At 35.9% G+C, this 26,296-nt stretch overlaps 1 protein-coding gene across 1 annotated transcript; it reads right to left on the reverse strand.

The window, feature by feature from the left end:
• Positions 1-1,849: 1,849 nt before the first annotated feature.
• On the reverse strand, positions 1,850-8,446 carry LOC137715536 (dihydropyrimidinase). The gene is made up of 13 exons (XM_068454885.1): positions 8,257-8,446; positions 7,994-8,170; positions 6,667-6,718; positions 6,310-6,579; positions 5,989-6,200; positions 5,265-5,385; positions 4,438-4,525; positions 4,275-4,353; positions 3,931-4,018; positions 3,790-3,830; positions 3,647-3,699; positions 3,359-3,515; positions 1,850-2,243 (listed from the first exon to the last, which is right to left on the reverse strand). The coding sequence occupies exons 1-13, from the start codon at positions 8,350-8,352 to the stop codon at positions 2,052-2,054; spliced, it is 1,626 nt and encodes a 541-aa protein (XP_068310986.1). The 5' UTR covers positions 8,353-8,446; the 3' UTR covers positions 1,850-2,051.
• Between the last annotated feature and the right edge of the window lie 17,850 nt (positions 8,447-26,296).

The raw sequence follows: 26,296 nt of genomic DNA on the forward strand, positions 1-26,296 counted from the left end.
ATGAGACATTGGAATTGGTTAATAGGCCAAGTGACAAACCAATGATTGGAGTAAAGTAGGTCGACAAGACCAAGCTAAATTAATGCAAAAGAACAAGGCCAAACTAGTAGTTAAAGGCTGCTCACAAAAGCCTGGTGTGGATTTCAATGAAACCTTTGCTCTGGTAGCAAGGTTGGATATCATAAGGACATTGATTGCCTTGACAACTCAATAGGGATGAAAGCTACATCAACTAGATGTGAAATCAGCTTTCTTAGATGAAGTGCTAAAAAAGGAGGTGTTTGTGGAACAACCACAATGTCTCACAATTGAAGAGAATACTGACAAAGTTTACAAACTGAAGAAGGCTCTCTATGACCTAAAACAAACTCCAAGGGCTTGGTACAGTGAAATTGGTTCTTATTCCGTTGAGAAAAGATTCTAAAAGAGTCCAAATGAAGCCACTCTCTACACCAAATCTCGAAGTGACTCAAGAACCCTCATTGTGTCAATCTATGTGGATAACATAGTCTACATTGAAAATGATGAAACGATGAAGCAATGATTGCAGAATTCAAGGTAGAAATGATGAAGATGTATGAGATGAGATGAATGACCTAGGCCTCTTGCATCATTTTCTTGGCATTAGGGAAATACAACAATCAAATAGCATCTTTATTCATTAGAAAAATTATGCCCACACACCACTTAAAAGTTTGGATTGAAGGAATGTAAACCTATGTCCACTCCTCTATTTGCAAATTAAAAGCTCAAGAAGGATGATGGGAGTGAACCTTTTGATTCAAATATGTATATGGAAGCATTGTTGGCAATCTTTTGTATTTAACTGCAAAAGACCAGGCCTGATGTTTGCAACTAGCATACTCTCAAAATTTATGCAAAATCTTACCAAAATTCATATGGGAACTGCTAAGAGGGTGCTGAGATACATTCAAGGATCCAGTGGAATCAAATATGAAATGGGAAAGACAACTATCCTAATTGGATTCTGTGACAGTAATTGGAGAGGTAGTGAAGATGATTGCAAAAGCACATCTGGGTATGCTTTTACATTTAGCTCAGGTGCATTTTCGTGGACCTCAGCTAAGCAACAAAGTTTTTCACTATCTACGACAGAGGCTAAGTATGTGAGTACCTCAGAAGCAACATCTCAGGCCATTTGGCGAGATTCATACTCAAGGATTTTGTTGAATTGCATATTGATGCCACACCTCTCGTGTGTGACTACACCCAAAAATCCAGTGTTTCATCAAAAGACAAAGCACATCAAGAGAATATATTATTTCATCAGGGAAACATTACAAGAAAACATCATTAAGCTTCATTACTGCAAGACAGAAGAACAAATCGCAAACATATTCATCAAGCCACTTCCAAAGGACATATTCGCTTACCTCAAGCAATAGCTCGGGTGACAACCAAAACCAATTTAGAAGGGAGTGTTGGAACCTAAATTGCTTCTGGTTCCTGGAATTGAAGGTTCGATGATGAAGGAAGCAAGTGAAAAGCAATTGAAGTCGAATAGGTTTTGTTTTAAATGTAACAACTAGTTTTTCAGCTTCTAGTTTTAAGCTTTTAGTCAAATGTCAAGTGTACTATCCAGATTAGATCCCTTAAAACCTTAATGTAAGGCTAGGATCAAATATGGAAACTGGTTAGGTGATGAAGATAGTACACTTTTGCCGTCTAGCTCAATTAGAGATAAGATTGTGAGTTGGCAATATAACAAACCCTATAATCAGTCTCATATACAAATGGAATCAAGTTGCTGCATTTTGCACAGCTTTGCAGCCACAACATACTGAACACTCTTTCATTCCTCATACACAAAATCAATCAAACAGTAAAATACACAAACTGCAAACTGCAGTGAGAATCTTATTGATTGACCTTAAAGCGAATTCATATACATGACATACAACGAAGATACAGAAAACTTTGATCTTATTATTCAAACACAATGCGATATATACAGGAGCATCTTCACCATTTCTAATCAAGTTTAAGAAAATAATACAAGAAAAGGAAAATAGTCAAAGTACCTGCAATTTTTAAACGGTTGCTCTAGAACGCTTAACAGGGGCTTTCATAGAAGATAGGTACTTAGCATCTGCCTTGTCAATTCCATTAAAAAGATATCCGAAAGGCGGCATTTCTATGTACTTTCCAGAACCAGGAACAACCTTCAATTCATCATTTTCCCAAACAACCCTTCCACCAGAAATGGTCACTTCAACCTTGCCCTGAGAAAATGGGACATGATCACTTCAAGGATTTGTTCAAGCAAAATTACCACATCAGCCATCAAAGTACAAATTTGCCTAAAAATCTTGTCTGGCTCTTGCAGATGCTTGAATCATAAACGCAGGAAGATTATGATGTGTAAGTAAATGGAGAGGCTTGAGAGGAAAATACTACATTGAAAAACTGAACCCCACACACAAGGGAACAAGGAGTTGGAAGTGTGATGCAGGGAAACATATAACTATGAAATAAAAATAACAATCCATAACCTTCCTTGGAACCTCTTCGAGTAGGAACTGTAATTTCATAAAGAAAAATTAACAGAGCTGCTATTTGAACTCCTAAAAAGTCATCATGCATTCCTTAAGAGTAAAAAATAAAGTGAAGAGGAGTGCAGAATGACATTTTTGGAGCTTTAATAATAATTTAAAGACTGTTCCTATGACGAAAGAATGCTGCAGTTGAGAAACTAAAGTCCTTAACATGCAATATCTTTCACAGAAATGGATGCTGTTTGTAGGGATAGAATAAGTAAAAGATAAACAGGAAAGTAGGATGTCAGGGGCGTACAATCACATCTATGCATTAAAAGGCAAATAAAAATACATATACCATAGGTATGCTTCTTGGCCTAAGGACTGAGTAAGCAAAGAACACAGAGCAATTGAAAGCTGAAGTAAACCAACTTTCTTGTCCTTATTTTTTTCCATATGAATCTTATTACTTAAGGAAAATTCTCTCTCCAAACCGTGTGGGAAGGTTTACCATCACACGGCTCACCAACTTGAATTTCAGAATAGGTTAAACGTCAAAATTCTTTGTATCACATATTGGTTTTGGCATCAAACAAATTGGTAAAATTGCATTTGACGGTATACATTACCTGGACAAGCAAATAATGTATATGTATATAGTATATCCACACACGTATAACATTATGTCAAGTCAGAAACCTCAGAACAATTTTGCTTTTGCTAGTATTAGACACCTGAAATATGTATTCATGCCTGTAGATCATAGAACCAATGTGTCCCATAGAGGGATCACTAGTTTTATAATTCTAAAATAATATTCTAGAAAAAGCATATCCCCCGTGTGAAGTGAAAATGATTACCTTCCCTTTCCATCCCTCGTAGACATTGGTATCTGTTCTAGAGTGGTGGGACTTCGCATTTATCTCAAAGCTTGAGTTTGGATTTAGTATAATTATATCTGCATCAGAACCTGCGCGAATTGCTCCCTTCCTAGGATATATATTGAAAAGCCTAGCACTGAAATACCATTGACACTGAAATCATTTTGACATACTTTAAACAGCATAATGGAAATCACGTAGTAAAAGATACTTTATCTCAAAAGTTCACAACTCAAATAATAAACAAGAAAACCACAGCAAGCATACCATTCAGTACTCGTCAACCGGACGTAGTCAGTAACAGAAATTTGACCAGATTCCTGAGATTTAGAAAAATATATATATTATCCAAAAGATTGATTCTAATTTAAGCTGCTTATTACAAGGAATGAGATTTTGTGGCAGCTTACCACCATTGTATTCCATACAAGATGCATCCTCTCCTCAATACCTAATTTCCAGTAACCATGTTAAGCATTAGAAAGTACAATTAGGGTAGAAAGCAAGCATATATCTTAGTTAAACAACATCAAAGATCATTTCATGACTACCATTTACACCATTTGGAATTTTCCGGAAATCATCTATTCCAAGAGCTTTCTGTGTTGAATTGAAGGTACAATGATCCGTTCCTACAAGCTGCACATTGCTAAATCTACTTTTAGAAAACATTCATATTTTCATAAATTAAATTTGTACACTATTAAACTTAGGCAACTGAAAATTATATGTACTCTTAGAGTTATAAATTAGGTCAAAATCTGGTTCCGAGTTCAATGTTAAGGGATAACCACAAACTTGTCTTTTTATTTACAGTAATAAATCACTACAGTACCAAGAGGCCCTGCGGACCAAATCAGATAGTTCTCAAATAAGGTTGCAATAAGAAATAAACCTGCAGAACTCCCATTGAAAGGGCAGCTTGAAGGGCTTTGTCATGTCCAGCTGCCCTTATAGGGGGACTCATAACATACCTGAAACATCAGAAGACTACTGTTCTTAACGTAGCTCTTTTGACTGCCTGAACATAACATAAATTAAATAGAGAGAATTCTTACTTAGCAGCAGTGATAAAGTCGGGATCCCAAAGCCAAGAATCATTAAGCACTAACCCAGAAAGTACTGTCTCGCCAATCACCTTCTGCCCTGCAATTTAATAATCATTTGGAGCACATGTTCAGTACTTAACTCAAAACTAACAGTTTGAGGGTGCATAACGACCTATTCAAAATAACCAATAGAATTTTTTTTTTTTTTTTAGAAAATACAATAATCAATTTTAATGAGTTTCTCTATTTATTAGCCATGTGTTTCTGAATTGTCTCTTAGTTTGTTCACTGTACTCTTTCTATTAAGCCATCATTTTAGCTTTTTGATCTAGGAAACGATGAAGAAGAAGATATCAAAATTGATGAGCATAATGATGGTCACTTGTTGGAATTTTCCAAAAACCACACCAACTTGGATAAGAAATCTTTTCACTCGCTAAATTGCACTCTGGCTTGATACATAAACTCTGCAACATACTATTTATGGAACCCTTTCAACAACTTGGTCCAAATCACATCACGGAACTTTGGTAACGGATGATCGAACATGATTTAGACTTGAAACAGTCATGTTAGACGATGAACTTGGTTTAGACAAAATTAAAAGAGAGAAGAATTTGGTTGAATACCATGAGCCATTATAGAATTACTTAGGCAACCAATGTAAGAATTTTGAGGAAAATAGGAGAGCGTTTATCTTATTTAAATATATAAACCCAACAATTGGTAGAACTTCTAGTTACCAAGAACAAGATATAGTTGCAAAACAAAAGAAAAACGCTAAAGCTAATGAAAGATAAAGTTAACGCAACAAAGAAATTTTTTATACTATGAACCTGATTTGCGAGCTTTAGAAATTTCTTCCATAGCATCAACGCTCATCACATGAACTACATAAAGGGGAGTATTCACAAAACCTGCTAGTCGAATTGCTCGAGCAGTTGCCTCTCCTTCCAGCTACATGGGCAATTATATTGAAGCAAACACATACCATGTGCTATTAATTTACTTGGAAATAACTATTAGATAACTAAAAGAACCACATAAATAGGAAGAACAAATTTACCAAATGAATTGCAATTAATATGACATCAGCATAAAAGGATACAATTTCATATTCATTACCTAAAAGAACCAGTATTTAGACAATAACTACTATGCGTGCAGCCGAAAAGGGATTATATAGAAGTATATATCTTGTTATAGTCTTTCAAAGATAGAAAGACCCTCAAACAAAATCCTTTTACACAAAAGTTAAACCTGATAGCATGAAAACAGCAGGAATGTATGGCAGGCAGATTGTTGAACTATAAGATTAAAAAAAATTGTACGTTTATGTTGCCACAAGGCCATGCAGAAGCGGCACTAACTCTTAAAGCATAACTAATGTTCCATGTGAAAAGAGATGATGCAAATGCAGAAGCGGCACTAACTCTTAAAGCATAACTAATGTTCCATGTGAAAAGAGATGATGCAAAACTAAGTAATATTTAAATTTGATAGAGCAATTTTCGTCTTATCCAAATTATGTTTGCATGAATAATTTATTTCTATAATTACCACTGGAGGCCTTGAAAGAGCATGTCCCTCTGGACCAGTAATACCAAGTTCTATCATTCTTCTCTGTCCTTCGTATACAGCATCTCCATTTTCTGCATGCACCATAGCTAACGCACCAAGAGACTTACATTTTGTGAATCCTTCTAGTAGAAGCTCATCATTGACCATGAAGGACCCCTTGTAGGCCATGAAAAACTTGAAAGAGTTTATACCTGAGTATAGGATACGAATAATTATAGAAATACAGATAGATGTATTACATAAATAGCACAGTCGATAAATAAGCCCACTTAATAAAACCGGGAACTATAAGAACCTAACCTTTCTTCTTGACCATTATTTCCATTTCTTTTGAAGTATGTTCATCCCATTTTGTAATTGCCATATGGAAACCATAATCCATGCAGGACTTCCTAGATTTTTTTTCATAAGCTTCCAACCCTGACAATAAACTTCCATTCACTGGTAAAACAAAGTCGATGTGCATAGTTGTTCCGCCTGCTAATGCTGCCGCCTGACCACTGAAGAAATCATCAATAGTTTCTGTACCCATGAATTCCATGCCTAGGTGGGTATGAGGATCAATGCCTCCTGTCAATATTAAACAAATAATTATATTTAACATTCATGATTGGAGATGCTTTAATCTTATTACATAGGTGTAGTATGAAAACTGACCTGGCATGACAAACTTTCCAGTGGCATCAAGCACAGTAACATCATCACCAACCTGCCAATGGCATTTGAAAAAGCAAAAACAGAGCAAAACAATGGCATCAAATCAAGTACAGCATAAAGAAAAGGAAAGAAAAAAATAATCTGCAGAGTAAACAAAAGGACATAAAACACTCGGAGGCTTGGAGCATATGAAAACTTATATACATACATAAGTTCTCCACGTGAGTCTGAGTGCTATGTAGATCACGTAATTACAGGCTGTTCATTTTAATTTCCAATCAATACATACTTCATTTTCTAGTATTGTAAAAGGAACAACTATATCTTGCATAATTTATATAAGAACGACTTTCAGGATTTAATCTAAATTCTAGAGTTACTGAGGTTGTTCTAGGAACAAGTTCACAATTTATGATTTTTTTTTTTTCCTATATGTTATCAATTCTTTAGAGTTATGACATTGTATCTGAAAATAAGTTAAAATCAGCATTTATAATGTTCTCTCACACGCTACAGAAGAATGATTTGCACCCAGCTCACATTGTTCACAAAAACTTCTATATTATAAATGGGAATGATTTAGTGCTTGCCCCTTATTTGCACTCCTACATCCTCTTTCCACATTGATTTAGAGTCAAATATTAAGGCACAAAGAGAAGCGAAATTAGAACATATGGAGGAACAAACCTTGCTCCCAAATTTGAATAATCATGTCAACCAACTTCCACAATAAAACCAGATCAAATTTCACCCAAAACTTATGAAATACATCTTTAAATACAGATGCACATCACAAGTAAAAAATAAAAAAATAAAAAATGAAAAAAAGCATTGGATTTAGAAGGGGGTTGAGAAGTAACGACATCCAGTGTGCCTAAAGTCCCCACCATAAAACTAGTTGAATGAATTTACTCTAACAGGTTAACAGTTCCTCCTATAATCACACTAACTTATCGTACTTTATCGGCAGAAAAAAAAAAAAAAAAAAAAAAACAGGAACAAAGGATTCCATTGTTTCAGTAGTCCAGAACTAATAAAGAAACTAGCTGGAAACATGTTCAAAGGAATTGGTAAACCAACAGCCAATATAAATTACAAAGCATCTCCATCAAACCTGAAAAATCCCAATATCCCAACTAAAAACAAAAAGATTTGAAAAAATAGATATTGGTGAAGATTGTTTTAGATTCAAGTTCAACCCTCAAAAAATAAAGTTCACAAAGTCAACGGGCAGCCAGCATAATTAACAACCAATGAAGTTCTTTCAATTTTGAAAAAAAATAACACCACAATAAAGAAAAAAAAAAAGACTGAAATATTATCATACCTTAATATTAGGCCCAACAGAAACAATGATTCCACCCTCCACATAAACATCAGCAGCCTCCATCTCATGAGCGTTCACCACAATCCCGCCTTTGATCAACAGCTTGGTAGAAAGCGATGACGACGATGAAGAAACCCCACAGGTCGACGCACCGTGTCCAATTCCAGCATCACAGAACTGAAACACGTTAAAATAACAAAGTAATCAAAACGACTGAGATTTTTCTTTTTAATTTTCTCGGGAACCAAACGGAAAGTGAATACCTGGTGGCTCGATTCGGAGATCGGAGAGAAGGAGAAGAGAAGGAGGATCAAAGACAACAGAGGGAAGATGCGTTGAGGACTGGAGCTGGAAGCCATGGATTGAATACTACTCCTTCCTGGGAGAGGTCTGAAAATGCGGGACTGTGATCTCTTAAGTCTCGTTTTGGCTTTTTAGCGCCGTTTATACTTTTCAAAGTGGAAAATGTCAGCGAACCGCCCATACTTCTCAACATGAAATTGACCCCTAAATTAATTATTATTTTTGATAAATTTACCTGCTCCTCCTCCTCAATTAACTTCTTATAGTTGAATTTGACAGAATTTCATCCACTTTTTTTACATTGGGTAATAGTGCTGAGGGTCATTTCAAGTGGGGTAATAGTTCCTTCTCAATTCTTTTATGGTTAGGATCCGAACACATCATTTTTATACACATTTTGACACGTATTTTTCAGGGTTCATTTTGTAACGTTTTTCAACGATCTGAATCATCTATATTTCAACGGTTCAACGGTCTGAACCGTCTATGTCTACCAAAAGTCACCTTAATCAAAAACAACATAACCGTTGGATTAAATTATACTCATTTTAGAGTTTCTTTGCAGAACCGTATTTGTGAATTTTCTTCCCTACAAATGAATATCATAATGGGTATGGATTCGTCTAATTTTTTTTCAAGGATAATCTATGAATTATGTGAATTATGAACAGTTTTGAATAAAGTTACAAAGTATGCCTTACAAGGTGGGTGTCAAAATGTTTGTAAAAAAGAGAGTGCTCTCGATCTTTTAACTCTTTATCTTATTAGATATTGATTGTAAACATTATTTAGCTCATCATATGAGACACAAATATGGTACAATGATGTGATCTTCCTAACGTTACCTTCATATATGGCAAGTTCTATAGCAATCCGATCCCGCCTATATTTTGATTAAAAATATTGTATATTTCATTGAAAACGTTGATAAATAATTTTAATTAGTATATGTTTACTTATAGGAAAAAGAATTGGAATCGTCCTTGAGTTTCATGCTTTTATTAAAATATAAATACAAGAATCATTTTACATTCTAGCTGTACATACAGTAAAATGTAAGCTTTCCTTTAAAATTCATAATCTGATACGTAAAAATTAGGAATTAAAGTTATTAAACTAAGGGCCAGTCCATTTGATTTTCTTTCCTTATTATTATTTTTTTTTTCTTCCTATGTTCTACTACCCATTGCTTTCCTCATTTCTATTAGGTAAACATATTGTTTTTGACATTTTTCTACGCATATGAATGCAAGGTCATATGTTTAACTCGCGTAATTCTGAGTTCGGCACGAAGTTATAGCTGACATCTTGTAATCTAGGCAAGATGGTGTCTAAGCTTGAAATGTACGAAGGTGATGCTCGCTAGAGGATGGGTTTTGCAAATCCATGCAAACATAAAGGTCACTATAGCTTTTAGTTTGATTTTAGTGTGGATTTTAGGGTATGTCCTTATGTAGTCGATTTGTTTTGGTGACTCAAGTACATATGCATTTAGATCCGGTGATGGTGTGATTAGTCATTTGATTCATGGAATTGATGTATTTTTTAATTAAATACTAGAAGATAATACAAAAGGGGTGTGTGGAGTCATTTGATTCATGGAATTGATGTATTTTTTAATTGAACACTATAAGATAATACAAAAGGGGTGTGTTATCCATACATCCCTTTTTACTTTTCACACATCTTTCTAATTTTTAGTCGTCGGATCGGATAAATTGAAGAAAATTAAATGACAGAAATTAACAAGAGATCTATAAAAAGTAAAAATGGATATGTAAATAGCACAACCCAATACAAAATCCAAATATGACTATAAAAAACTAAAGTTGCGTCTTTAAAATACACGTTGCGTAATTATTATCTCGAAGCATACCCAAAAAAATAAAAGATGCACAAACAATCAATCCTATCTGCAATACGTCTTCCAATGCCAAAACAAGAAGCTAGGCATTTGCCATGGGCAATGTAGGTCTCAGCAAAAAATATTTTCGAAGAAAACCACTTAAAACAAATCAATGTGATAGAAAAAAAAATGAGAGCCGCACATTACCATCTACTAAAACTCAGTTCCGTTCACTTGATAGGAGCATATTTATACGACTTAGTTAGCTTGTTTTCTTACATTTACATAGCTAAATTCTATTTATTAGAGTGTTTTAGACTATTTTCGTGTGTTTTCAGGTTTAAATGACAAAGTTGGCAAGAAAGTGCAATTTGGAGCATTTTAGAGCAGTTTTGGGCTTGGAATGGATAGCACATGCATGGAGTAAGGTGGATGGAAAAATTTGAAGTTCAAGAAGGGCTAGGAATGTGCTTAACATCTGGAAGAATTAAATCAAAGACTTGGAAGATAAGGAATCAGCTAAGAAGAAGGAAACATTATTCAAACAACCTAATCTTATTCAAACTTTATCCAACCTTATCTTATCTTATCATATCCTAATCTTTTGCTACCTTAATTCTAGCTACAAGGAGGACATCTAAATGACATTAGGATACCTAAATATCAGGTTTCTAAAAGCCCTATCCCTATCCCTAAATCTATGCCGCAAGGACCATTCATTTTCCTCCCTGGAATCTGATTGAAAGTGTCCTTGTTCTTTGTTGATCTGGAGTCTTAATTCCTCTCTTTCTTAGCCATGCCGTGCCTTCGCCTATAAATACTTGTGTCGCAGCAATCAACCATCACCCATCTCTCACCACAATTCACAACACACATCCATCAATCACAGAAATCACCCTTGTGTCGCAACCTTGCAAGGAGAAAGAAGAGGAAACCCTTGGAGCCGTGCCTTGTCATTCAAGCTTGGAGTGCTGGAATGCATTGCACAATTATAAAATTACTATGTGGAAATTGTGAGTCAAACAATTGAAATAAAATAGAAGCATGATTTTTTTTTTTATTGGGTTTTGAAAACCCTAGAAAATGAAAAAGTGAAAAAAAAAAAAAAAGGGAGTTTTAACGAAAAACCCACGGTACTGTTCACTTTAACGATAACCATATTTTTACACTAAAAAGTCAAATATGGTACTATTCAATTTATTCTTTATTTTGTCCTTATCGTTAAAACTTAAAATTTTCAAGCTCTTTTCATTAGTTTTCCTAAAAAAAAAAAAAATCTCAAAATCGCAACCAAGCTGCCTAGCCAGTTGAGCTTGCAGCTCCTAGCCTTCGCACTAGGCTTGGCAATTCCTAACACGACCCAATAACATGACACGACACGACACGAAATTAACAGGTGTTCGGATCGACACGATAACGAATCGGGTCGTTATCGGGTAACCCGATAAGCACCTGTTAAGATAACGGGTTGATTTGGGTATACACGTAGGTAACACGATACACAATAAGCAGAATATTATTTTTAAATAATAATTTTATAACCCTAAAAAAATACTGCAATAATTATATATATTATATTAACAATTTTATACCCTGAAAAACTATAATAAATAAATAAATAAATATATATATATATATATATATTAAATTAACTATAATAATTATACCCCCAAAATATTAACTATCTATAATAATTATATATATATATATATATTAAATTTTGAATTAAATTTTATAAAAACTATAATAATTATTACTTAATATGCCTCCATTGATTTGGTTCCATAATTGATAATTCCATTCCATTCCCTGCAGTGCCGCCCTTTTTGAAGAAAAAGGGAGGGAAAATGAAAATGATAAGAAAAGTTGAAAAGGAAACAAAAAAGAGAGGGAATTAGGGAAAGATGGGTAGGAACCGTAGGCTGCCGGAGGGAAAAGTGAAAATTATAAGAAAAGTTGAAAAGGAAACAAAAAAGAGAGGGAAAAATGAAAATTAATAGAAGTGGGGGAATTTTTTTTTTTTTTTTTTTTTTTAAGTTATCAACTTTTTATCACACATATGACATATCTCACTATTTTTATAATGACTTGCGTGATGTATTACTCCATGTACCAATCAATTATACGTACAAAATAAATAGATTTAAATCTACTTAATAAATATATATATATCTATATATATATATATATATATATGTATGTATGTATACACACACACACATCATTGAACTTGATGGGATACGAATTCTACGAAACTAATTTCAACGATCCCAACTATCAAACTTGTTTGTATATGTTTCGAGATCACATTAGCAAAAAATTGCAAAAATCAAACATTCAGAGATCAAGTAACGGGACAAAGATTTTCGACGGTTATAAACGAAAAATCACGATTTAACGGTTATTTTAACTTCGATTTTGATGATTTTTTACAACTACACTCATTGACCCTATATGAATACAATGAATGAATTTGATCTTCAATTTAAAATATTTACACAAGTGGATACCACAAAATCTTATGTTATACTTGATGAAACTATAAATAAACTTCAAGTGTTAGCAATCTATTCTTTTATGGGATACGAATTCTCCGAAACTAATTTCAACGATCCCAACCGTCAAACTTGTTTGTATATGCTTTGAGATCACATCAGTAAAAAATCACAAAAAACAAACATTCAGAGATCAAGTAACGGGACAAAGCTTTTTGACGGTTATAAACGAAAAATCAAGATTTAACGGTTATTTTAACTTCGATTTTAATGATTTTTTACAGCTATACTCCTTGACCCTATATGAATACAATGAATGAATTTGATTTTCAATTAAAAATATTTAGACAAGTGAATACCACAAAATCTTATGTTATACTTAATGAAAGTATAAATAAACTCCAAGTGTTAGTGAATCTATTGTTTTGGTGGGATACGCATTCTACGAAAATAATTTCAAGGATCCAACCGGCAAACTTGTTTGTATATGCTTCAAGATCGCATACGCCAAAAATCTCAAAAAAAAAAACATTCAGAGACGAATTCGATCTTCAATTTAAAATATTTACACTAGTGGATACCACAAAATCTTATGTTATACTTAATGAAAGTATAAATCAACTCTAAGTGTTAGTGAATCTATTGTTTTGATAGGATACGCATTCTATGAAACTAGTTTCAAAGATCCAACCATCAAACATGTTTGTATATGCTTTGAGATCGCATACGTCAAAAATTTCAAAAAACAAACAATCAGAGATCAAGTAACGGGACAAAACTTTTCTACGGTTATCAACGAAAAATCACGATTTAACGATTATTTTAACTCTGATTTTGATGATTTTTTACAACTATACTGCTTGACCATATATGAATACAATGAATGAATTCGATCTTCAATTTAAAATATTTACACAAGTGGATACCACAAAATCTTATGTTATATTTAATGAAAGTATAAATAAACTTTAAGTGTTAATGAATCTATTGTTTTGATAGAACACGCATTCTACGAAACTAGTTTCAACGATCCAACCGTCAAACATGTTTGTATATGCTTTGAGATCGCATACACCAAAAATTTCAAAAAATAAACATTCAGAGATCAAGTAACCGGACAAAACTTTTCGACGGTTATCAACGAAAAATCGCGATTTAACAGTTATTTTAACTCTGATTTTGATGATTTTTTATAGCTACACTCCTTGACCCTATATGAATATCATGAATGAACTTGATCTTCAATTTAAAATATTTACACTAGTGGATACTACAAAATCTTATGTTATATTTAATGAAAGTATAAATGAACTCTAAGTGTTAGTGAATCTATTGTTTTGATAGGACACACATTCTACGAAACTAGTTTCAACGATCCAACCGTCAAACATGTTCGTATGTGCTTCAAGATTGCATACGCCAAAAATTTCAAAAAACAAAAATTCAGAGATCAAGTAACGGGACAAAACTTTTTGACTGTTATAAACGAAAAATCACGATTTAACGGTTATTTTAACTCCGATTTTGATGATTTTTTACAGCTACACTCCTTGACCCTATATGAATATCATGAATAAACTCGATCTTAAATTTAAAATATTTACATTAGTGGATACCACAAAATCTTATGTTAAACTTAATGAAAGTATGAATAAACTTTTAAGTGTTAGTGAATTTATCATTTTGATGAGATACACATTTTACAAAACTAATTTCAACGATCCAACCGTCAAACATGTTTGTATATACTTCGAGATCACTTACACTAAAAATTGCAAAAAACAAACATTCAGAGATCAAGCAACTGGACAAAAGTTTTCGACGGTTATCATTGAAAAATCACGATTTAACGGTTATTTTAACTCCGATTTTGATGATTTTTTATAGCCACACTCCTTGATCCTATGTGAATACAATGAATGAACTCGATCTTCAATTTAAAATATTTACACTAGTAGATACTACAAAATCTTATTTTATACTTAATGAAAGTATGAATAAACTCTTTAAGTGTTAGTGAATCTATCATTTTGATGGGATACACATTCTATGAAATTAATTTCAACGATCCAACCATCAAACTTCTTTGTATTTGCTTCAAGATTGCATATGCTAAAAATCACAAAAAAGAAACATTCAGAGATCAAGTAAAGGGCAAAACCTTTCAATGATTATCAATGAAAAATCACGATTTAACGGTTATTTTAACTCCGATTTTGATGATTTTTTTACAGCTACACTCCTTGACCCTATACGAATACAATGACTAAACTCGATCTTCAATTTAAAATATTTACACAAATGGATACCACAAAATCTTATGTTATACTTAATGAAAGTATGAATAAACTCTTAAGTGTTAGTGAATCTATTGTTTTGATGGGATACGCATTCTATGAAACTAGTTTCAACGATCCAACCGTCAAACATATTTGTATATACTTCGAGATCACATACGCCAAAAATTTCAAAAAACAAACATTCAGAGATCAAGTAATGGCGCAAAACTTTTTGACGGTTATTAACGAAAAATCACAATCTAACGGTTATTTTAACTCCGATTTTGATGATTTTTTACAGCTACAGTCCTTGACCCTATATGAATACAATGAATGAATTCGATCTTCAATTTAAAATATTTACCCTAGTAGATACCACAAAATTTTATGTTATACTTAATGAAAGTATAAATAAACTCCAAGTGTTAGTGAATCTATTGTTTTGATGGTATACGCATTCTACGAAAATAATTTCAATGATCCAACCGGCAAACTTGTTTGTATATGCTTCAAGATCGCATACGCCAAAAATCGCAAAAAACAAACATTCAGAGATGAATTCGATCTTCAATTTAAAATATTTACACTAGTGGATACCACAAAATCTTATTTCATGATGATCGATGAAAATTGAGAATTTTGTAAAAGGAATAACGTGCAAGCTTTGAGTTCCATTGACAAGGTTTAAACTTTTGAGAAAGGCTTCACAACCTTGAAAACAAAAACTCTTTCATTTTGCATATCTTTGCACATTTAATATTTTGTAATAGATTAGTAGTGTATGGATATTTGTTTATTAGGCTCTTATTTTCAAGTGTAGATGCAGTATTTAAACGACAAATGTGTTTTAATGTTTGAAGTAATATTTATGTGGCAATGTGTGGTATGTGCAAATTTAAGAAAAAAAACATTTTTCTTAACGGGTCATAATGGGTCATAACAGGTCGGGTCACTTTACCCGTTGGGTAAAGTGACCCGTCCTGTTAAGGACCCGTTAAGATAACGGGTGTGACACGACACGACTTGTTAAGATAACATGTGTTACACGAAAACGACACGAACACGACAGACACGACCTGTTTGCCAGGCCTATGTGCAACCCGTGAGATTCATAATAATCTCACAATTTTCATCATCGTGACAATTCTTATAACGCCAATTTAATTATTGCATCACTTAGAAAATGCATTATTATTCTATGTATGGAACTTAAATAATATATATACTATATAAAAGAAAAGACCCACTCACAAATACTTGCGAAGTCGTAGTCGTTCAAACTAGGAAAGTCGGAGTCTCTGATTGTAACCGCACCTAAGTATAATATTAAGACCATTAGTAAAACTCCACTATAATGATTAAATTTAGGAAAACGAAGTGCAGATTTGAAATCAAAGCGTCAAAATACGCTAAGAGCAGGAAAATTTATAAAAAGTCAACGACCAATCCTAAAAAGTCAACCAAGCTGCCGAAGTGGTCAACTACGTTAAAACATTGAAATTTCACTAAATAGATGCCAAAAACAGACTTGGCTTTTTGAGAAAATTCAAAGAATATTCCTAAAATATTATGATCCCATTTCGGAACAGGGCCAGGTTGGAACAATGGCCCAAAAGTTTAGGCTGGGTTGGGCCAAAGGTTTGGGCTTAGGCCTTTTATTTTTTTTCTATTTCTATATCGGGTCGAGTTTACCCGTTTGGACTCGTGGCTCGCCGGGCCCAACAAAGAAGAAGCCAGAAACTGGAAATTTTGGCCGAAAAACTTCCTCGGCTTCGTTTAGCTTCTAAACTTAACCAAAACTCTCCATTTAGAAGCCAAATTAAAGCTAGGAAGACAAAGATTCGAAATATTCCTAAATGGGACTAAGTCGTGGCCGTAGTTGGCTGAAAAATGGCTCGAAGCTGCTGAATTCTCATTGGAAATTTGAGAAAGTCCCTGAGGTATTTTCTGCATCAAAACATCACCAACTTGCACAAATAATCCAGAAAACAACCCAAAATGTCGATAATGACATGATTTCAGGGTGTTTGATCCCTTCCTCGTAGGAAAAAGTCAACAGATAGCCGAAGTTCGTCAGTGAAAAGAAATGGACAGTGGCCTCTGCCACTGCCGAAATTCCATGTCATTGGCCTGGGTTCGAGACGGTAAAAAAAAATGATGATGGTGGTCTGGTATGGTTCAGTGGCTCATGTGGAGCTCACTGGAGTAAGGGAGATGTGTGGTGGCTTTCTTGGCTTCGGTGGATGCAGTGAAGATAAGGGATGAGAGTGTAGAAAGAGAACGAGTATGAGGGTGAGAAATGAAGTGAGGTGAGAGAGAAGGGAGATCGAGTGAGAAAAACAAGGAGAGTCCAAGAGAGTCCCCAATGGGGGAAAAACTGACACATGGTGAGAGATAAGAGGAGAGTTTTTGAGTGTGGGTCCTACAAAACAAGAATTAGAAAAAAAAATAATAAAATAATAAGAAAATATCTAGTATAGTGAATTTTCTATATTGACCTTTGCTTCATAGTTTCCTAAAATCTCCATTGTAACTCCGATTTCAGCTTCAATTATGCCCACACTTTCGTATCGTCCAGTACTATAAGGATACGCTACAAAAACGGGTCATACGTCTCGCTATACAATGGTCAACGAAAGTCAACTTTCTCACCTCTAATGGCATTTTCATCAATTCACTCTTTTAAAATTAATAAAATCATAAAATTAGGGACAAGTTGTTATAGTCTGCGAGAGGATGCACATATCCTTCATTTGCAAATAATGTATCTTGAGCATATAAACTCAATAATTGGAATTGTTCAATTTTGTAATCATCATTTGAAGATCACTTTAAAAAAATCATTTGAATAAAAAATCGTTTAATCATCTAAATGTATCAAATAAATAAATGGTTCATCTTGAATATGTTATTTGGTATCTACACCATTAGTTTGTTCTATATATTTCAATAACTAAATGATTTCGGATTCAAATGATGCCTTTCAATTAAGATTAAGATATTGACCGATTCAAATTATTCAAATAAAGATTAAGAAATTGTTCCTATTATAAAATTTGTACCGTTTAGTCATTGAAATAATCATATAAAGTTCATATACTAAGTGCTCATGCAAAGATTTCTCTGGAGAAGGATCCTCGGACCTCAACACAGCTCCCTAAGGGATTGACAATTTGGATGTGTAGTCGGGCTCTTGCTTGTTTATGTGCTACAAGAAGAAGACAATGCTAGTTCTGAAAGGTGCCTTTGTGGGGTCCTTAGGTGTAGGCCTTGAGGCTCGCAATCAAAACTAACTAAGTGCTAGGCGTTCCACTGCTATATCAGTATAGCAGATGTAGAACAAGAGTGTTTTTAGTCGATTACTTGTGCCCCAAGTTACTTGGACTTCTTGTTATCAAAGGATTGTTGTGGATAGGTTAATTCAACATTACTTTTAGTTCATAGTCTTGTATGTTCAAATGAAGGTAGTCCAGGTACTTTTAAGCCATTTACGTGGTCCTTAATTGATTTTAATGACAACAAATCCATTAAACTAACCAGATCCAGATGCAAATGGAGCTCTTAAGATAGGAAAACTGATGGAAATAACTTGAATACATATTGAAGAATGCATTAAGTGATAGATCTACAAATTTAGAAAACAAACAAAGAGCGTCAAGCAAGATTTCACCTTGTTTGTCAAGGTTGAACCTCTTGCAATCACTTCTCTTTGAATTAACAGGGGTTTATATGCTAAAAAGGGATGGATGGTAAACAAGTTTACACAAAGGAATCAATACTATGCTACTAAGGGAGATAAAAGAGCTTTAAACTGGGCAAGAGATAGCTTGTCGCTAAAAAAGACTGAATCTGGGTTGATTTCAACTTTTGATGCAAATCTAGCTTGAGAGCAGAGTTTGAATGTTTTTTTGTTTGATGAGTGTCCTTATTTCTGGGCCCTCTTCCTCATTTTATAAGCAAATTAGCCCGACTGCTATGACTTTGCTCTTGCCCGAAAGCATCTGAAGGGTAGTGAGTCATCAGCTTTTTACTTGGAGTGTCACTAGAAAGTGTTCTTTGGCTGGTAGTAGGTTAGTCTTCATCACTTGTCACTTCAGTGGTAAGCATGAAGGATTATTTTGGAAGATGACATGTTCATTTAAGCAACATCATTAGCATGCAATTAACAAATTAAAGGCGGAATCATGCTAGCATGCACTTAAAAACAAAACATTACCCATGAATGTTCAAAGCCTAGTAAAATAGTGAACCAATAATCAACTCAAAACAAAGTGAGTTGAAATATATACCTTTGTAGATTCCTCTTTGTATTTAAACAAAGGCTAATCACCCAAAGAGAGGGCCTTCATTCCTTGCATCTTAGATCTATGGATTTGGATGGATGAAAAAGGTTTCTCCAAAGTTCCCAAAATTGAGAACCTCTAATGATTCATCACCAAGGCATAATGAAGAAGAAATGAGTGACCTTGGAGGAGTTTGATTGCTAGATGATCCCTCCAAGGTGGCCGAAATTTTAGGGAGAAATGAGAGCTTGTGTTCTCATCCTTTCCCCAAAAACAACCCTTAATGAATTTTAGGCTATAAAGTCCTTTATATAGTCCCTTCAAATAAGTGACCTAATGGACCAAAAGCCCTATTCTTCTAACATGGCCGGCCTATAGGGTTTATTGGGCTTTCAAGCCTTTTGTTTATTCAAGTTGTCATACAACTTGAGTTAATGGGCTTGACATTCAAATCCCATTGGGCCTTGCGGCCCAAAACTAACCCGAGGTCTTTAACGAACTTATTCGTTTGATTAATTAACATATTAATTAATCCTAGCCTTAGATAAATAATTAAACCATTTAATTATTCTTACTCATCTCCGTTGTTTCTTCAAACTCTACCTTACTCGGTGAACGATCCATTAGGTTCCTTTTAGCGAGGCAGTGGGCGATTAAAACTCTTTCTAATCGATTGTGAATTGAAACTTACTTTCAATTCTCCCGTTAGTGATAATACACTTTTAGGGCTTCCACAAACCATGGTTGACGCCTAGCAGCATGTCATGGTTACCCAAGCTAATCAGAAGAGGTGGAGAACCTATTCAGTTTTAGGATTACAAATGCAATACGGTCTTTCTCTAATACAATACTCTTGACCACATTGTTTGGTTTGATAGTTTATTCATGTCTACTATCCAATGTGAGTCTTGTGCTTATATGATTACCTTGAATGTGATTTGGAACACATTCCTAAATCTCATTCATACTTTGGCCAAAGATTCTTAATTATATCATAGAGTATTCTCCCTCAAACAGTTTGAAGGTTAGAGATCCCTTGTTGCGCATTCACTTGCCTCCATGGCTAAGTGGCTTAACCCCAACGATGCCGTGGACACCCTTCTGATGGAGTGACTTTGACATAATCAAAGATTAAGGACCTAACCACAAGACAACTGTGATGCCTCAGGTCAAAAGACTAATTTGCATTATCCCAACCATGAGTTCTCATGTGACATGAATATAAGAACTCTTCGTTGATCGTGTTCAGTGAACTCATTCTCTATTGAGCACTTACGTACTTGTCTTGATGTCACACACACCAATGACTCGAGACTAGTCACTCTCCCTGAGAGAAGACATAACACGTACTGATCTTAACGGACTGTCAATGCCCAATTGACAATCCTATGATCAGGAACGTTTAGGATGTGTCAACGAAAGAATGGTCTCATGAATCTAACTTCTTTAGATCGCATTCTTCCAATCACATATTCCTTGGACTTATCGTTTAAGCATATATGAAACGGCTCAAACAATAATCTTTGCCCTTTACATTTAAACTACATTAGTTTAACTTTGTGAAATGTCCGTAAAGTATCATCATATGATTGGTTTTAGGGCACATTTCCAACAAAGCACGTGGCTTGTATCTTGGCTGAGAAGGCTTCACTTTGCCTTTGGGCTTGGTGATGGGCTTCGGGCAAGTCCTCTTTTAGTTGGCATCCTTGGTTTTCCTTCATCTAGGTCCAATGTTGAAATATTAACCTAAACAGTGCCCCCTCTAATCGTTGTTGGGTCTGCAACCGAAGACGCTAATAATGATTAAATAGCTATCTCACGCCTTCACTCGGGACTTCCACCATTTAAAGCAGCCGTTGGTTAACTAAAACCCTTGCACTAACCCACAAATTCCATCGTTAATTAAGCACTTACTATATAATCCTTACGTAAACTCTTTGGCAAAGTACCTTAGCCATTTTGAGCCTTCAAATTCCCAGAACTTCCCAGAATTCTCAAAGTCTTCAGACTTTTTAGAAACGTCTCTCGTTCATTCTCAGTCTTTACTTCTAATTCCAACTTTTCTTCCCATCTTCTCCTTAAAATCATCTAATGGCACCCAAAGTTGCTCGAACTTAATCTTCTTGCGGATCTGGTGAGGGTCTTTCCACCATGCGCTGTTTACTCAATGGTCTGCATCGCCCTAGTGCAGGCCTGCACACTAAACTCTTCTTCGATGAAGGAAAAAACACACTCCTTCAAGCCTGCATGGACCTCTTCAGTCCCAATTTCTGTTGAAATCAACATGCCTAAGGAGAAATGGTTCACCTTAAACCTATTTTTGGTCGAGTCGGGCATCTCCTCATCCAAATGGTCAAACCATCGTCGTGGGTTCCCACTGATGAATGATGAAGAATGGACACAATGGATAAACAAGCTCAAACCCATCTTTAAAAGGAAATGGATGAACAATGAAATTTATGAGCTGATGATGTTGTCCAAATTGACTGTGATAGCTAAGCCCGAGCTACTCACTACGGCTCTTCTTTTTTGGAACTCGGGCACCAATACCTTCAACTTTAGGATGGGCTCCATGTCCCTGACCATCCTTGATATGGCGAAGGTCTTCGGGCTAAGGCCCTCGGGCAGGGTTGTAGATGTTACCCATGGTTGGGCTCCTCTTTGCCCAACCACTGAAAGCTTGGGAAGCTCTAGTCCTATAGTTCAATTAAAGTATAACTTTGTGACTTTCAAGAGTTATGGGACCTCTTTCACGAGTTTTATCCCATTTGTGAAAAAGGAATTTGGCCACTCATCCTCCAACGCCAACAGAGATCAAGAGCATTTGTATTTTTTACTATACTAGCTCAACAAACATGTTTTCCCCAAAACGTACAAGGGAGTAAAAGTCGAGTGGATCCCTTTAGTGGAAGCTCTGCATAATTTTGATGATATGGCAACAAGCCCCTTCCTCATTGCTCATTTCTATCATCTCCTGTATGAGATCACCAAGGGTGAACCATTTGAAACCAACCTTAATGGTCATACTTAGAAGATTCAGCTTTGGCTTCAATGGTAATTCCCCGAGCTTCAGGCTCCCAACCTTGAATTCCCTGAGGGTGTTGCTCCTGCCAGAATTCTAGCCGAAGGTTCTCCAACCAATCACTCTACATTTGCTTGTCTCTATTTCTTCAGAGTTTGCAGGACTCGGGTAGACTTGGAGTGGGGAGCTTCAGTTCTTAGAAGGTATCCTTGGTTTTCTGACCAAGCTTTTTAAGACGCATTTAGAGAAGATGCCAGCACCTTATGTAGAGAGAAATTTATCAGCTGCATTCAGTCGATGGACTTAGCTTGGGATGTAAGGAGCGACCGCTATGAGCGCGGGCTAAAAGTTTATCATCCAAACTTCTGTAGCAGGCAGCTGGGCTTTATACAAGTTATTCCAATCCTATTTTTTGACTTTGTTCAATGTGGCACCTCCTACCGTCTCCACTTTCCTCTAGAAGTCACTTTCCAAGCTACTCGATGCAGCCTTGAGGTTATGAGCAAGGTTGCTAGAAAACCTATGGCCTTTAATTTCGAATGTACTTCAAGCTTCACTTTTTGGTGGGAAGCAAGGTGGACTAAAAAGTATGGATGAAACTTATGTGAAGAACATGACTGCCTTTTCAAGCATCTCTTCATCAAGTCTTATCCTAAGCCGAGTGAGCTTGAAAGTTGGGAGGAAATGATTCATCAGAAGAACCAACTCCCTCTGATAGGTACCTCTTACTTCTTTAACTTGTAATTTTATGAATCTGCATTCTTTTAATACTTTTCTTGGTTTTCCTACACTTGCAGCTTAAGGCAATCGTGCTAAGATGGATGTTGGGCAAGATGAAGAGGCTGGGGGATGCCTTTGTGCTTCAAGAAGCCGCGGCTAAAGCAGAAAGACAAGGTGCTGAAGCAGGTAGGGGCATCTCCGAGTTACTTGGAGATTCTGAGGGCAAGGTAGAACCTGTAATGGAGCCTCGAGCAACGCATCAGACTCAAGCAACAGTAGTAAAGAATTCTGAGTTTGAGCCCAAAGAGCGACCTGGAGCTCAACTCTCCACCCCTGGTTTGCGGGCAACCCCTTTAAAGAAGACAACAAGGGCAAATGCCGCTAAATCCTCCAAGTCTTCTGCTTCTATCGCTGAGGCGAGCATGGGTAGGAAGAAACAGAAAGCTTCCAGTAAGTGAATTTTGTTTCAACCTTCCCTTCTTACTTGCATTTTGTGTTTAAAAGCTAATGACTTCATTTTCCTCTAATCTAGGGCCTCAAGTAACAAAGAAGCCTACTGTTGTTTCAAGGAAGGATCCACTGGGGGCCGAGATGTATCAAAAGGCCAAGGATCTGTAAGATTCTACCCTTGAAGCACTAGAGGTATGGCATGCTTCTCACGATATTCCCTTAACCTCTTCATTTTCTTAACTCTTTGCCCGAACACCTGAAATAGGCCATAAGGGAAGAAATGATTTCTTCGCCTAAGGCTTCTTCATCTCCAGCCTAAATAGTACAAAATTCTCCTTCTTGGGCTAAGTCTTTAAAGGTATATTTCTTTTTCATTCTTTATACTTGTATCTTTACCAATCTTGGAGCTTTAACACTTGTCTTTCACTTTTGTAGGCTAAGGTTAGAGAGTCTGCTTCTCAGGTCGGGCATAGTTCTTCTTCTATTCCTTCAACCTCTCATCCCTTAGTGGTGGCTTCTACTTCTCAATTTGACTCGTCTACTGGGGAAATGTTGCACTTTGTGGAAGAGTACAACAATCCGATGAGTACTTCTAGTATGAATCTTTCTGTTTTAACACCCATTTTATTTATACTTATTTTCTATCTTGTTTTTCCTAGCCATCCCCCATGCAGGAGTTCTAACCAACATCAACAACCTTTGAGGAACCTATAGTCCCTGAGATCCTCGTGGTATCAGAGGTAATTAGCCCACGGGCTTTTCCTGATCCAGCAATCATTACAGAGGAGCTTTCTCCTTCTAATCAAGACCCTGCTCAGGTATAGAAGTACCTTCACTTCTATCTTCTTTTCCATAACTTAGTTACTGACATTTGCTCTTTCTCTTTGATATTTATAGGCCTTTAGTGAAGGTTCGGGCACAATTCCTCATTCTTGAGTTAGTGGGAGCGATCCACCTCCATAACTAAGAGTCATTACCCCTTATTCCAAGGCCTTAGGCTCCATTCTGGTATATTGACTTCTCAAATCTTACCTTTCTTCATTCTGAATTGTAGTCCTTTTCCTAACTTTATCTTTTTTGCCTTGTAATAGGGCCCTGGAGAGGACTCGAGCTAATCTCATCCAAGCCTAGTGCACAAAACAAAACTTCCTTGGCCTCCTCTAGCTTCTAGGGTCATAGGGATCCCCATCCTTAGGCCTAAGAAGAAGGTCAAAACTGCTGTTACCACTTCTATTTCTGCTCCTGCTCTAGAGATCCTTCATTCTCTGCCAACTGAGGCTGTCCCTTCTGTTACTGCTAAAGGTGTTGGAGAAATACCTCCACCTCTGTCATCTACTCCTTCAGTAACGTCTTTGCCCAAGTTGGTCAATAAGTTCGGGCAGATTAAGACCAAGCTGCAATCTCCTTCACTTTCATTAGAATCTCATCTTCTTCAAAATGCTAGTCGAATCTTTGAGGATTGGATGAAGAGGGACTTCACTGCTTCATTCAGTCTTAAGATTCTTCATGATGCTAAAAAGGTTTTCACCAAACTCTACAACGCTTAGTTATTGTTAAAGGCTCAATACAAGTCATTTCTCAGTTTCTTTGAGAAACTGTGGGCTCTGAGGGATCATCATCAAAAGGTGGAGTGGGTATCTAATAGAGTTAAATGTTTCCAAGAAAAACACACGAAGACATCAGCCACACTCCAATAGTTAATGGAGGAAGGATCAATGATGGAAGATAGAATCGCAGTGGTTGACGTCGAGATTCAAAGATTGGAAATGCAAAGTTGTTAGGTTAGTATCTCTTGTAATCCTTTTTACATGAAATGAAATATACTTCTTCTTCATCTTTACTTATCTCAATTCTTGCTTTCTTTCTCTCCCATACACCAACGGTCTCTTGATTAAGGACCTAACTGCAACCACTTGGTCATTTATTTTTTATTTTGACATTACTGGTGTTGGGGAGTTAGGACAATATAGGGTCTATCACATTCTTCCCTGCTATGGAACAATCCTTGCTCCAAAAGCTTTTAGGTCGTCACCTTAGTCGGGCGGTCGTTCTCATTAGCTTCTAAGCACTAGAGAATCCCATACTAGGATTATAAAAGCTGGCTTCTGCCACATTGGCAGTGGGGAGGAATGGCTGTGACTCGGCCTCCACCATTTCCCAAAATCTTGGTCCTGTGGCTCATTTCTCATGGTAAATTGCTACTTGTTGATGCAGGGTGGAAAGCACATAGAGACTTTGATGAATGCAATATCAGCCTAGTATAGCTCCATATGTGGAAGTACCATCTACAACAACGAAGGCTAACATGATTTACTTGGAGCCCAAGTCAACCTCCATGGTCAATATCCCATGAGTTCTAGTGATGGCTCTAGAGAAACTAGAAATTGTTAGATTCGTGGGGATGAGATCTTCCTCACTTTTACACACTTTTTTCATCTGCTTATATGGTAACACATTGATCACAGCTCATCCATCAATCAAAACCCTCTTGAAGGGTACTCTCTCCAAATGAGTAGTTACATAAATGGGCTTGAAATGGTTGGCTAGGGTCAAACTCGGGCGACTGAAGACCATTCTGTCTGAGTACACTCTCTCGGGCTCTTTTTTTATGAGCTCCGGCAAACCTATTATGCCCGACTCTTCTTTTCCCACTTCTTCAATACTAACATACGCTATCATAGGTTCTGTTGCCAAGTAATCACCCTCTATTATGGCAGGTTGATCATGCTTATGACAAAACATGGCAGATAAAACAAATGTCATGTTTACATGGAAGTTGCTAGGTTCAGGTAAATCCTCATTCTTGCCCCCAATATGGTCCCTGAATTCATCTAACTAGGCTTGGCTTCTTTTGGGAACATTAGCTTGGGCAACCTTTCTTCCCGAGTTATGCCAATGTTATGTG

This window comes from Pyrus communis, chromosome 14 (genome assembly GCF_963583255.1).
Source record: "Pyrus communis chromosome 14, drPyrComm1.1, whole genome shotgun sequence".
Classification (NCBI taxonomy): domain Eukaryota; kingdom Viridiplantae; phylum Streptophyta; class Magnoliopsida; order Rosales; family Rosaceae; genus Pyrus; species Pyrus communis.